General features: G+C 39.7%; 1 protein-coding gene across 2 annotated transcripts in view; it reads right to left on the bottom strand.

Annotated features, from left to right (window-relative positions):
- Window positions 1-14838, bottom strand: part of SNX27 (sorting nexin 27) — a 60932-nt gene that overhangs the window by 9470 nt on the left and 36624 nt on the right. For both annotated transcript variants that reach the window (XM_039841622.1, XM_039841623.1), the window contains exons 5-8: window positions 13300-13404; window positions 10335-10413; window positions 5642-5805; window positions 1202-1291 (exon numbers count right to left, since the gene is read on the bottom strand). In XM_039841622.1, coding sequence (XP_039697556.1) covers window positions 1202-1291; window positions 5642-5805; window positions 10335-10413; window positions 13300-13404 — 438 coding nt within the window. The remainder of the gene's footprint in view (window positions 1-1201; window positions 1292-5641; window positions 5806-10334; window positions 10414-13299; window positions 13405-14838) is intronic.

The following is a 14838-nucleotide window of genomic DNA, read 5'->3' as shown; positions in this document are numbered from 1 at the left end:
TAGTAAAATTCCCTCAACCAAAATTCTGCAAATTAACAGACGTAATTCTGTGTAAGATAATTTTAGCTGCCTATTTCAGCCTGTTGGTATGCAGAGCATTCGTAGATGATTCCATGATCTTTGGCAAATCCCTAAGGCAAAGAGATTTATTACTTTCCATCGCATAAGTGATAAAATAACCATCCCAGCTAGACATAAGGTTACATGCTAAGTTCGATGGCTTACTGTGTATTCTTACTCCAACCCAATTAATTTGGATGGATAAACACTCAACATTCCCTCATAAAAAATGCACAGAAGGTACAAAGAAATTCAAGTGATCTATAAGAATCATTACCAATGCAATTACTGCCTTGTGTGAAATCATGAAAAATTATAATTGGAAAAATTTCAACCATATGTGATTTTGCCAAGAAAGAATTTTTTAAATGCTACGAGTAGAAATTTGTAAGTGTTCTTCGCAAATTTTATTTTTGACAATTTTCATCCTTGGCAGATACAAACTAAAAACTAATTTTAAAACCTTTAAGAAATATTCTAAAGCGGCCTTCTCCAACAGAACTTTCTGTGATGATGAAAATGTTCTCTGAGCTGTCTAATACAGTAGCTATTAGCCACATGTGGCTATCAAACATCTGAAATGCAGCCAGGGCATCTGAGGAACTGAATTTTAAATTTTATTTCATTTAAATAAATTTAAAATTAAATTTAACTCACCACAGGAAGCTGGCAGCCATCGAACTGAACAGTACAGCTCTAGGACGGCATACTAATCAAAAGCATTACTGAGCATAAGAGTTTAAGCAGCTGCAAAGGTCGAAGCTATAAAAACGCATGATTCTGCAACTGCTAAATCACAACTAAAATAATTTCTAATGTTAAAATATCAATTCTTACAGAATCTTATCTTTATCATATTAAATGTGTTGCACAGCTTCTGTTTTAGAACTTTTTCTATCAACATAAATTCTATTCGGTTAATAATAATAAAGTTAAATACCTATATACAGCAAAATAAGCTCTTTGCACGCTAAATGGAGGAACGCGATGGACTTTGCTTCCAGGTCTCTAGCCCTCTATCTTTTCGTAAGTTACTGAAGCCACCCGCCAGCTTGCGACATCTTTCAAAAATGACAGGAACAACAGGTTTAAGAGGTAAAAAGGAGCATTTTATAAAGAGGTTATGGGGACATAAACCTACCATGACCATTTTCCTTTGCTCATACAGCTTCTGTAACTGGTAGGACTTTTCCTCTGCTTTGATGTAACCTTTTTTCACATCATCAACAGCCTGTCACCAAAACAAAGGCAGGGAAGAAAGGAATGTAAAAATCATTATCGAGTACATTCTTGATAAAAATAGAGACACAGATCCATTTTCAGAATAACTCGTATCTCTATAAACCATCGCCATCACCAGTGAACTCTGCCACATGGAGAGATTTACTGGAATAAGCAGCATTAAGTGTCTGGTGTGTGCTCAAGGACTGTTCCAGGCACGTGAGCAATTTGGTTTCTCACTTTAACAGATTTAAATTCTGCTTAATTTACACATGTGAGACATTAGAGAATGTTAAGTGGCATAATACCGACTAAAGGTGCGGTGAAGTAGCAAAAAGGTGTGGCAGAGACAGCAAGTGATACACGCAGCCAGAACACGACAGCTCACTGCTAACCGTAGTTACCAAGGATTCAGCCAGACCCCAAAGAATAAGCTGAACAGAAGAACTGCGCGCTGAAGTCAGGGAAACAGGAATGGGTTTGAGCTTAAACATATTCAGGAGACAGATCTGCCTGGTTTGAATAAAAGGTGCATGTTAGGGAACGATGAAAGATAATGCTAGAGCGGGTAGGTTAACAGATGAGGATTTGCATATGAGGGCCAAACAAATTAAGCTAAGCAGAGAATAAAACGAGGGAGCCCAATGATGTGGTACTTTAAGCATTCAGTGGAACAAGACCTTACACTAGGGTGGGAGCGACTGGAGGACAGGAAGTGATAAATCTCAGACCATGAATGGACAAAATCCCCAACAGGACTCGACACAGGCGCAAAGGCACCCGGATATAATGTGCTAATTCTAAACGACTCCAGGTTCAGCTCCATGAAACCTGCGCCCCTTCTCAACCTCACTCCACCCTAAGAAAAAATTCAAAATCTAATGGAAGGGAAAACTGGTTATTGGGAGGAAAAAAAGAACAGACAGAATCATCTGACCAGGGCATTCGGGATCTCTACACAGGCACCAGGCAGGGGCTGCCTGACCCCTCCCCAGAAGACTGCCCATCTCCTCGAGGTAGCAGTCATTCCCCAGGGTCTTTTAAGGGAAAAGAGCTACATAACAGAATGAGCTCAGGATTGAAGTCAAAAGGCTAGTTCGACTTCTAGCTCTGTCACTACCAACGTGCGCTTTCCTAAGTGACTTAAACCCTCTCAGTCTGTGAAACAGGAATAGTACTCATCTCACAGGTAGACAACAAAACGAGAAAGCAGATGTTAAGAGCTCTCTAAAGTATAGAAAAATATTTACTATTAGTATCATTGCTCTATTCAGCTGTTAAGTTCTAAGAATCACACGTGGATATTAACATCCTGCCTGGGATGTCCTAATGGAAAGGCTGCCCATTTGTCCCCATCCCTGGCCATACAAACAAGGGCTCACGCAGGCATAGAGGATCGTATTCACAGAGGGGAATGTTCATTAAGAATGGCCACGAACACTGTCATTTATCACCAAAGACTTGGCTGCTCCAGGTCAAAGTCAAAGCAGTTACTGAAAAGCTGGGAGGAGAGGGAAAACAAACAAACAAACAACTACCTACTCAGCTTCCCATGTAGCGCAGTGCTACTTAGCTAAGGGAAAAGGCTTTTCTGATGACCGTATCCCCAACACCCAGAACTGTCTTCGACTGTGAACAGCACTTAATTATCTGATGACCGGTCCCCAGGGCAGTGGTGGGGCGGAGTGAGCGTCCACTCCGGCGGCTCCACGGGACGCTGTTCACGTGGGCAGTGACAGTGCTGGCCCCTCCCTTCTCATTTCTAATCGAAGTTACACTGCCTGACAGGCCCTGAGCGGAAACCTAAGCATCATCACACCAGAGTCTTTTCTTAATTAAAGTCATTTCTATTAAAGTAAAAGATGTACACAGTTCAAAAAATTAACAAACATTACTAAAGGGCTCCTAAGAAAAACATCAGTCTCCTGATTCCACAGCCTCATTCTACAGAAGCAACTACTTTTAGGCACTTTAAAGTTTCTTATGATATTCCTTCTATAATTTGAAATGTCATGTTTACACTAATAATTTCTAGATTGACATTTTAGAGAATGTTGACTTGCCGTGTTAAAAATAAAATTTTAGTTTTCTTATAACGGCCGAACATTCCTACTTCTTCCTCCTCCAGCCTCTCAATAAAAATTAAATCGACATTGAGTATTATTATAATCAATACATTATTATAAGCATGTAAACACTATTCACAACCAAGTCATGTACGAAACTGACTGCCTTTTGTGTATAGACTTTTTTTGCTGATTTAACTGTCTCGTGTTTTTATAATTTTCCATGTGACTCTCACCAATCTTCCGTAATAACCAAACACCAAACTCCTCTCTATTCACTCAAATGTTCATTTTGTAAAAGCTGTCGACAGTTCTCGTCTGCTGTTTTCTCCTCTTCTGTTCTCTTGGTCCTTGCAGGTTTACACCTTCATAAATTCCATGACTATTAGTTTATTGAGCCTTCAAGAAGGAGCAGCTTAAATGTGTGTTCAATCTGCCAGGTTTAGCCAGAATTTGATATATCCTACCATGAGTTTTGACCTTTTAAAACTCTTTTTTAAGGAAAAGGCTCATTATCATCATTATTATCTAATATGTCGTCAATTCTAAGGTGCACATTTTTTTAACATCTCTAAATTTGAGATGCATCTTACAATCATGTGTCAGTTTAATTAGCAGCTCTTTTCTCTTTCTTAGCAGTTAATAAAATAATAGTGCCTCATACAATCGATGGCATTTTGGAATTGATGAAATACATTAGATATTGACATCATCAAAATATGATACAAAAAATAACTAAAATTAAGAGAAAAAATTTAATATTATTTTCCAAATGGCATGACTATTTACCTAGTCAAGCAAAAAATCGTTTGAGCCCTCTGGCCTGCTGGGAATGTAAAACGGTGCAGCTGCTATGGAAAACAGCATGGCGGTTCCTCAAAAACTTATAAATAGAATTACCATGTGATCCAGTAATGCCAATTCTGGGTATATTAAAAGCAGGATTTTGAAGAGCTATTTACACACCCATGTTCGTAACAGCATAATTCATGATAGCCAAGACGCAGAAGAAACTCAAACGTCCACCCCCAGATGATGAAACAAAATGATATATACACAGTAGAATATTATTATTTTGCCTTAGGAAAGAAATCCTGTCATAGGCTATAACATGGCTGAGCCTTGAGGACATTACGCTAAGTGAAATAAGCCAGTCACAAAAAGACAGATGCTGTGTGATTCCACTTACAGCATCAGAAAAGAGACCTCAGCAGTGCCATGCTAGGGCTTACCCAATGCGGAGCAGATACTCTGTCTCCTAGCTAATGACTCTTCCACTCCAACAACGCGAGAAAAGAATATTTCATTCATATTTGTGATAAAAATATGAAATATTTGGAAATTAGTTTAAGGGGACATATGGGAAACAAAACTACAGAACATTATTTGGGGAAATAAAAGAGGAGTTAAATAAAATAGAAATGCATTTAGTTGGGAACATTACATTTAATAAAAATGGGGAATCTTCTTCAGTTAAATTATGAATTTAACCAAAATTCAATGTGCTAAATTTATAATTTAACTGAAGAAGAAATTTACAGTGCTATGAAATAAGTTTAAAATTATTTCAATATTTAAAACAAAATGTTTAAAAGGAAGCAAAAAGTAAAGACAGTATTCACTATATGGCTCTGCTATAAAGTCATGATTTGTAGAGTCATAATAATATAAACACTGACTACTGATCCAACAAATGTAATTTGCCTATATTAAGAAGATGGGAGGGATGAAAGGTATGGGCATCCGTGGAAACAGGGACGAAATGGAGTAGGAGTCTCATCTTCTACGATGAGAAATGAAGAGATACTGCCTGAATCTGAAAAATCAAGTATGAGCAATACGACCAAGTTATAATAGAGACATGGAAGTAAATATAAAACAAAACAAAACAACAAAAAACAAAGCTAAAAGAGGTAAAAGTGGCTGCTTAAGAAGGAAGATGAAGAGGGGCAACTATTATTTTTCATAATAACCTGTATAGAACTATCTGATATTTTAAATTCTAGGTATGTAGAATTTTGATGAAAAACTTCTAAAATGGTCCATAGCCATGGTGCTCCTTTTGTTGTTTAAAAAAAAAAAATAATAACAACAAGTATATTTCAAACTCTAGGACATCTTCACTTCTTAAACTTATTTATCTTTTGTGAAATGAAATAGAACATTTTATAAATTTAACTAAGATCCAGAAGACAAAGCAGGTTACCTGAGGATTCGCAATGAACTGGCAAATTGCTCTCTCCACACAAACAGAAAAAGAAATTAGGCCTTTCCAGGAAGATCAATTCACCCACCTGATGAAAGAAGTAGGTAACAGCAAGGTCATTGTCATTTAAGAGGATTTCTTCTTCTGTTGTAAAGAGCCACTTTCGAATGGTCAGACAGGTGCCTGGCACAGCTGATGTGTAATTCTGGACGTAGAGTTTATGAGGAAATTCGTTCGGTGCCAGCTTACGCACTGAAGAAAAGACAAAACAAAGAAAGCCAGAGTGAAAGGGCACATGAGGAATTTCCCCAGAGTAAACTGCAGACACAGCACGAACGGCCAGACCACCTACGGCAGCTTATCCTTAACCTGACTATCCGCTTAGATCCACCGAGGAGCAATGTCTTGGGATCACCAAATAACCTTCTGTCTAGCCAAATCTGTCCCTTCTATGACTATAGCCAGTTGAACCTCAAACTACTAAATTCTATCACCTGAACGACACATGTTCAGTTAACGTGCTGACTCTGCATGTTACTCAGTTAAAATTTCAAACTCAGTTAAAATATCTGATCCATTATCTGGTAAGTTACAGTGATGTCCACTGATCATCTTTAAAGCAAGCCTCTCCTCTCGCCCAGCTACGGTGCATTGAGAGTCCCTCATGTGGCAATTTTCAATGAACTGCTTTTATTGTTAAGAGCTGAAAGGCTCTCCGCTCCCACCCCTGACTCTAAGACATTCATCAGAGTGAAAAGTGTCTTCTGAGTACGGTTATTTCCTCTTCCTGACAATGGACCAGCAAGGTAAAGCGCTACCACTCTGAATTTCTATATTGCTTTTCTTTGGAAAGGCTGAGTTTTCTTCTCTTGATATTTACTTGGCTTTATAACACTGCAAAAGACATTAAATATTTCCCATTTTAGTTAATAACTAAAGCTTATAAAAGAAGGGTAAGACTAGAATCCAAATGTCCTGGCTCCTTAACAATCCTTCATAACATTTACATCTGCCTAGTTAGACTGTAGGGAATTGGGAAGAATAATAGGGAGATGGCTGCTTCAGGGGGAATCAAAGTTGGTCTACCTTGACCTGGGGTGGCAAGGCAATCCAAATCTACCAAACTCTCCCCATTTCCAAGAAGAGAAAGGTTTGATCAATCAGTGTTATCTATCGTTTCTGGCCTTAGCCTATATATGTGGAAAAGACCCATAAACTGTAGGAAATCTGTGTCATTCAGAGCAGCACTTAGACTTTCTCCCCCACTTTGTGGTCTCAACACAACCAACGTGGTTGTCATCCCCAGCTTTTACAAATAACATAGAAGAGAAGCTTCCTATCACCACGCAATAAAATTTCCTAGGGAGAGGGTATCTATCTACAAAGAAACTTAAAGATACGCATTAAAGCAGCTTATTTATGGCTTTTAGCAATTTCTTTCTTTCTAACTTCCAAAACAAAAAGCTATTGTTGGCTTCCGGTCAAGACAGTGGAGTAGGTAAACGCTATACTCACCTCCTGCCACAACCACAACAAAATTGCACCTGAACTACAGAACAACCATCACTGAGAACCGCCTGAAGTCTAGCCGAACAGAGCAGAGGTCCTATAATTCAGGACACACAGAAGAAGCCACGCTGAGGCAGGAGTGGACAGGCGGACCGGGCTAGTCCCACACCCACGTGTGGCGGTTAAGAACCAGCAGGGCTAGCTTGGCTGTGGAGGTCCCCTCCCAGGAGTGAGGGGTCCCAACTCCACACTGGGCTACCCAGCCCAGGGTTCCAGGGCCAGGAAGACAAGTCCCCATAACTCTGGATGTGAAAACCAGCAGGGATGGTAGCTGAGTGGGTCGGGGGGCTGCTAGAGTCCCAGGCATTTTCCTTAAAAGGCCCGCGCAGGAACTCACCACTGACGGACGCACTCGCTCCGAGCTCCAGCGTACGGTGGCAGCTCAAAAGGCGCCAGGGACACACGGGAAGCACTGAGTTATCTGGCTTCAGGGTGAAGGCTCGAGGGGCAGCTTACGTCCAGACAGAAGTGCTGGCAGAGCCACTGTTCTTTTGTTGAGCCCTCCCCGCATTCAGCCTGCACATGCAGGTGGCCGCCATTACTGAGTCTCCATCAACCTGGCTGATACCATTCACCCCTCTCTGGTGATCCCCCAAGACCCCACCTCACCCAACATGTGGGCCCACCCAAGCCACTTCCAGTGGCTTTTTCATACAAATGGCCTGCCTTGGCTCATGCTGCAGACTTTCCTAAAATTTCTCAAAGGCTCACAAACCCCAAACAAGCAGCATCTGCCTCAGTGTGTCCCACACCTCTTGCTAAGCAGCCCCAAGCCTGGCACTAGTGGCAGCCAGCTTCAGTTCACAGTTTAGCCTCTTCGAGGCACCGCCAAGCCCAGCACAAGTGACATCCACCTACAGATAACTCTAGTTCATAATAAGTGGTCTCGAGCAGGGCACAGGCAGTGGCTGACCTTGGCACGCACCAGGGCCCCCCACCCTACCCCGAGGCTCCAGAACCAACACACCTGGTGGCTAGCCTCGGACCACACCAGAGCATCACCCGACCACCTCCGCAAACAACACACCCAAAGGACAGACTCGGCTGGGACCAGAGCCCTGCTAAAGCGAATCCTTTTCTATAGGGTCAGCTCCTGCACGACAGCCCCTCCACTGTAGTCACAGCCAGTCCTCACGGCCAACCAGCCTGAGGGTCAGTCCCTCCCACTGAGGTGCCAACAGCAATCAAGGCTCAACCACAATGGGAAGGCATACACGACCCACAAAAGAGACATACCCAGAGCACCCGCCTCAGGTGACCAGGCAGACTGTGCCACTGGGCCCCACTCACTACTTAAGGCCACACTACCAAGACCGGGAGATACAGCAGCTCTACCCAATACACAGAAACAAACACAGGGAGGCAGCCAAGGTAAGAAGACAAAGAAACATTTTCCAAATTAAAAGGGAACAAAGTTCCAGAAAAAGAACTAAATGAGATGGAGACAAGCAATCTACCAGATGAGAGTTCAAAACTCTAGTTATAAGGATGCTCAATGATCTAAGTGAGAACTTCAACAAAGAGATAGGGGACATAAAAATGGAGGTAGAAAACATGAAAAAGAACCAGTCAGAAACGAAGAACACAATAACTGGAATGAAGACACATTAAAAGGAATCGACAGCAGATGAGATGAAGCGGAGGACTGAACCAGTGATTTGGAAAACAAGGTAGCAGAAAACGCCCAACTGGAACAGCCAAAAAAAGAATCCAATAAAATGAGACTAGTTTAAGGGGCCTCTGGGACATGAAGTGTACCAACATTCACATCATGGGGGTACCAGAAGGAGAGAGAGCAAGGAACTGAAAACCTATTTGAAGCATTAATGATGAAAAACTTCCCTAACCTGGCAAAGTAAATAAACATACAAGCCCGAGAAATACAGAGAATCCCAAAAAAGATGAACCCAAAGAGGCTGGGAGCTCCCATAAGACTGTCGGCTGAGTTCTCAGCAGAGACTATGCAGGCCAGAAGGGACTGGCACAAAATATTCAAAGTGATGAAAAGCAAGGACCTAAACCAAGATGATTCTACCCAGCAAAGCTATCATTTAGAATCAAAGGACAGATTAAGAGCTTCCCAGACAAGAAAAAGCTAGAGTTCATTACCACGAAACCAGTATTACAAGAAATGTTAAAGGAACTTCTTTAAAAACAAGAGGCGGGGCGGGGAGAGATAAAAAATATTAATAATAAAATGGCAATAACTACATACCTATCATCAATTTCTTTAAATGTAAATGAACTAAATACTCCAATCCAAAGACATAGGGTGGCTGAACGGATAAGACCCAAGTGTCTATCCACAGACAATTGGATAAAAATGTGGTACATATATACAATGGAATATTACTTGGCCACAAAAAAAAAAAGAATAAAATCTTTCCATTTGCAACAACATGGATGGACCTAGAAGGTATTATACTAAGTGAAATAAGTGTGACAGAGAAAGACAAATACCATATTATTTCATTTATATATAGAATTAAAAAACAAAATAATTGAACAAATAAAATAGAAACAAACTCACGGATACAGAGAACAACCTGATGGTTGTCAGATGGCAGGGGGTTGGGGGATTGGGTGAAACGGGGGAAGGGACTAAGAAGCACAAATTGGTAGTTACAAAATAGTCACGGGGATGTAAAGCACAGCACAGGGACCATAATGACTATGTCTCTGGTGTCAGATGGGTAGGAGATTTACTGGGGTGAACACTCCATAAGTTATACAAACGTCTAATAACTATGCTGTACTCCTGAAACTAATATACTATTGTATGTCCATTGTAATTGAAAAATAAAAAATTATTTTAAAAAAAGCAATTCTTAATCTACAAAAACCATAAAGTATGCTAAAATAAGTTGTGGCTAAATAGAATATCTCCTTTGTTAAGGCTGTTTTATTGAAACATATTAATTTTGAACCTCTGATTTAAAAGAACCTCACGGACCTATCTGCCTCAGCGCTGGGTGCGAGTAACTTATACTCACAAAAGTGAAGAAAGGATCACCAGTGACACCAGTGACCAGACGTGCTGTGACCTGGGCTTAACGGGACTTGCCCGGTCTCGTACTGGCGTGGGATCCTCCTGCTCTGCAGCTCTTCTCCAGGCAAACAGTGTCAGTGTGACAGCTTCTGGGGGCTTCAGTCCGACAGCATTAGAATAAAATACCTCCGCACAAAACTTAGTATTGGCCACTGGCACTTACCGAAGGAATGGTTGATCACTTCGAATAAGGCAAAGTAATTCACCGTCATGCTGTCCATGCCGACCTTTGCTGCAATTGCCTGAAGAGGAAACGGGAGAGATTAGCTGGATTCAGGGACGCTAAACCCGGCAGTGCCGTGGGAAGACACGGACGCAGGCACGCGGTGCGGGGGGAGGGCACGGCTCCTGCCACGTTGGTTTCACGGACACTAAATTCATGGTCATTGCTGTTTTTTCTTTGTATGTGTGGGTACATGCACACGTACGCACATACGAAATTAAAGAGAAAAAAATACCCCCCCGTATTGGATCCAAACCATATGATCTCTAAATATGAGTATCTCCCCTCCAATTCAAGCTGATAATAATCTCTCATTAAATATCAGCTTTCCTCTCTGAAGTGTGACTTCATTCCACAAGGGTTTTTTTTAATAGCACTTACAAGAAATGTGCTCGATAAGGTCAGATCTTAAGAGGAAAGCAAATTCTTAAATACCCGATCTTATACATTTGGCCTACATTTAACATAGGCTGCTAACATACAAAATCTACATCACTGGTTCTTGAGATTAAAATACTGTATATCAGTTTTGTTCATGCTTCCCATGTTTTTCTGGTTTGGTTTTCAGATGATCCACGTCTCAGGCTGGGGATCTCCATTTCCTACCCTCATCAATATCCACAAAAAAAGACCAAAATTTTGGGAAAAAAAGAGACATTTTAAACAAATATTGGTCCTTCTCTCTAGGAACTAAGGTCCTTAATACAACAAATAAAAAGAAATTGAAAGGCTCCTCGTGAAAGTAAATGAAAATTGAAATTACATACAAATAAGAACAAAATGCAAAGCAAAAAATACAAACTAGTAGTATCGAAATTCCTATTCAAGACCAGTCCCCTTATAAATAAGGTAATAAGGTGTTAATTGAACAAGATAAAATTGTTGAATATTAGTGTCTTAGTAAAACAAACACAGTTATATCATTCTTCCCATATCTGCTCACATACAGACCTAGGTCCACCCCTTATATGAGGCAGGAGCTGGAGATTCTAAGTGTTCCAAGTTACTTCTATACTGCACTGGATAGAAACTGAAATGCTCTCAAGGTTTGGAAAATGGCTTATGGCTGGAAGTCTCAATTACAAGGTGAGGGGGAAAAGTGAAAAATACATTAGGCCTTGCTAGAGAAATATTGGGGGAATAAAAACCAAAGGAAACAAACATCAGCAAACTATAAAATTAACGTTTTCCTTACAACCACGCCATTTTATAGAAACACCTGAGATCCTGCCCACATCCTTCATCATGGTATACAGCATATATGTAAATGTATGGGGAGCAGATTTGTTTGTTTGCTACAAAGAGAAATAAACATTAATATCCAGAAACCTGTAGTCTCCCTCAAAATCTTGATCAAATTTGGATTAAAGAACCAATGAAAAGGCCTAAAAGCAACAACTATTCCCAGTACCTAGACCATGATCTGTAAACACCATTTCTCCCTGAAAGGAAACAGGACTCCTTGGGAAGTGGCTGCTTCTTGATCTAGCATAGGAAACACACAAGGATGAGCCCAGAACACCCTGCTGTACCAAAACAAGGTACAATTAATATCACAAAGAAATGGGCTGCACCAAGAGCACAGGTGCAGACATGAAGGAGCATCCACTGGCCAAGATAAAACAACCTGACGATCAAAAAGATAACATATGCTATTGATTAAATCATCCTGAATTCCTAAAAACCCACGTGATACTAAAAGAGTAATTACCTCATTGGAATCAACTAGGGTATCAATTCTTTACTCTGAAAACTGACAGCAAAAGGAAAAAATTAAATATTTACCCCTCCTTTAACTACAAACTGTATTTCAGAATAACTAAACAGCCTTAGTTAATAAGAAAACGTTCTTTACAGAATTCTAGTTAATAAATATGAAGAAATGAGAGAATTAGAAAATCGGCATTTTGCAACTCTTAAAGAAGTTACAGGTTAAGGCGGCAATCATTGGTGATACACTGATCTGACAAAAGATCAGTGAAGAACTTCACACTGAAGAGATCAGGTTATCACCACCTAAACCTACCAATCAATCATTAAAAGTGAATAACCAGATATTGTATATCTCTTACTGATAAGCAATATGAAGCATATAATACCAATTATGAAGTATTCTTATCAAAAAAGCTGAACCTGAATCTAATCAAGCCTCCATTTACGGAAAATATAAAAAAACAGAAAGCCATATTAAATGACGCGAACAGATAAAAAGAAACAAATAGATAAATTCAAAATGCGGGACATTCCTCAGGACACAGACCCGATTTCTGCGATAAACGCCGGCGTGGGGAACGCTGGAGAGGGAGCAAAGACCGCTCTGTTCTGAAGGAGACACGGAAACCAAGCGCGGCACAGGGCCTTACGCAGACCCAGACTCTGACCAACCACGAAAAATCCTTTTTAGATAAATGGGAAAATACAGCTATCAGTCTGTCACTAATTAATAACAAGGAAGTACTGTTAATTTTTTAGGTTTGATAATGGCTTTGTAGTTCTGTAAGAATGTCTATATTTTTTAGAAATGTATACTGAAATACATACGGTCCAATAACATGAAATTTGCTTTAAAAATATTTAAACAAAGAAGAAAAGGATATATAACGTGAATGTGACAAAACCTTGATGACTATTAAATATGAGTGATGAAGAGACAGAGGTTCATTGTACTATTTTGTTTTGAGGCACATTACAAAGTTTTTTTACAATTAAAGGGGGGGACTAATCAGAACCACGACAATCCGCGATATTTACTTTAATAATAGCATCAACAATAGTAGCTAACTTTTAATGAACCTGTATGTGCCAGATAGATACTCCAAGCCCTGTACATACAGTAACTCGTCTAACCTATCTTCCTTAGCTTTAAAGCACACAGTGCAAGTCTACGTGGTCGTGTTTACTTTACCTGGTACACCTGGTCTGTAGTGCTGTTCTTTTTAACCCTGACCGTAACTGCCGTCCCGTCTGGCAGCGCGACTCTCAGCTCTACGTCCGACACGCCGTTGTAGTTCTGGAGAAGAGACACAGAGAGAGTTTAGGACCCAGAGTGTCCCTGCTGTCCCTGTAACATGCTGGCTAAACAACAGCCTCAATATGTGACAGAGAAACGTGAGATATCTTGTAAGTTTACAAGTCATAAAGCTGACTTTAGGTAAGGCAGACGTTAGCCTTTAAGATGAATACAGAAGGAAATATGTTGAAGCCAACATGTTCACATTTTAAAACAGAAAATTTATGTGAAACAGTCTGGGTCATGCGCAGATGAGTTTTGGCTTACTTTCAAATATTCAGAACTCACAAATGAGAAGACAAGTGAAAGCAGTAGTTTCAACAAATATTGTCTGGTTTTTTATGGTCAGGCCATGCTGGATTAGCTCAATTAGTATTCTAAGCTCCTTTCTGAATCTGAAATAATCATGACACCTTTGAAAGGAAAAATAGATGAAACTCAGAAATCTGAGTTAGCCTGATGCCCAATTTTATTCTAGCTAAGAGTAAACAATTTTAATCCTCCTTAATCCAAGAAATCCTTCTCTCATATTGCTTTTGATGATTACAATATTCCTCTAACAGATTTTTGACGTTGTAGAGATAAACGACTATTTAGGAATAAGTCCATCTTCATTTACTACTTTAAAAAAAAAAGTACTATTCACTGCCTAAAACTATCTTAACCATTACTTTGTTATAAGTCCTTGTCTGAGAGAAATATATAATCTAGTTGGAAAAATAAGACACAGACATATAAAATAATCAATAGATAATACACTATTTAATACAGTATCACTACATATTCATTCTTCTATTCAATTAATATTTATTAAACACTTACAATATGCCTGATACTGTGATAAAGCACTGGGAATAGGTGGAGATCTCACATACAGAATGGTGACCTGGCAATTTGCTAAGAGGGTAGATCTTAAGCCTTCTCACCATGGATGGAAGGAAGGAAGGAAGGATGGAAGGAAGGAAGGAAGGGGTAACCAAGTGATGAAGATATTAATTAGCTTGAATGTGGTGATCATTTCACTATGTATATATATATATCGAAATATCAAGTTCTACATCTCAGAGATACACAATTCCTTTTTGTCAATTATACCTCAACAAAGCTGAAAAAAAAAAAGGTTTGGCTCTTACCTACAGGTAGCTCACAGTTTAGTAAACTAAAAATATAAAGTGATAATCTATATGTATAAAAATTAAGAGTATGAGAAAGCAAGAAGGTGACAATTAAGTGGTACTGACTGCAAAAGCTCTAGGTGGAATGAAAAACCGAAGACTTGAGAACAGGGAAGGCTTCAAAGAGAAGGTGGACCCGGCCCTAGGTTTTGAAGGATAAGTAGCACGCACACAAAAAAAGAAGCTGAAAAACAGTCATTTGGAGAATTTATGGAAATTCAATCCATAACCGATATCTTTATTTTCTCCCATAAGGAGC

Source organism: Pteropus medius, unplaced genomic scaffold (assembly GCF_902729225.1).
Source record: "Pteropus medius unplaced genomic scaffold, Ma_sr-lr_union100, whole genome shotgun sequence".
In the NCBI taxonomy this organism is placed as follows: domain Eukaryota; kingdom Metazoa; phylum Chordata; class Mammalia; order Chiroptera; family Pteropodidae; genus Pteropus; species Pteropus medius.
This window is presented reverse-complemented; position numbering and strand designations above follow the sequence as displayed.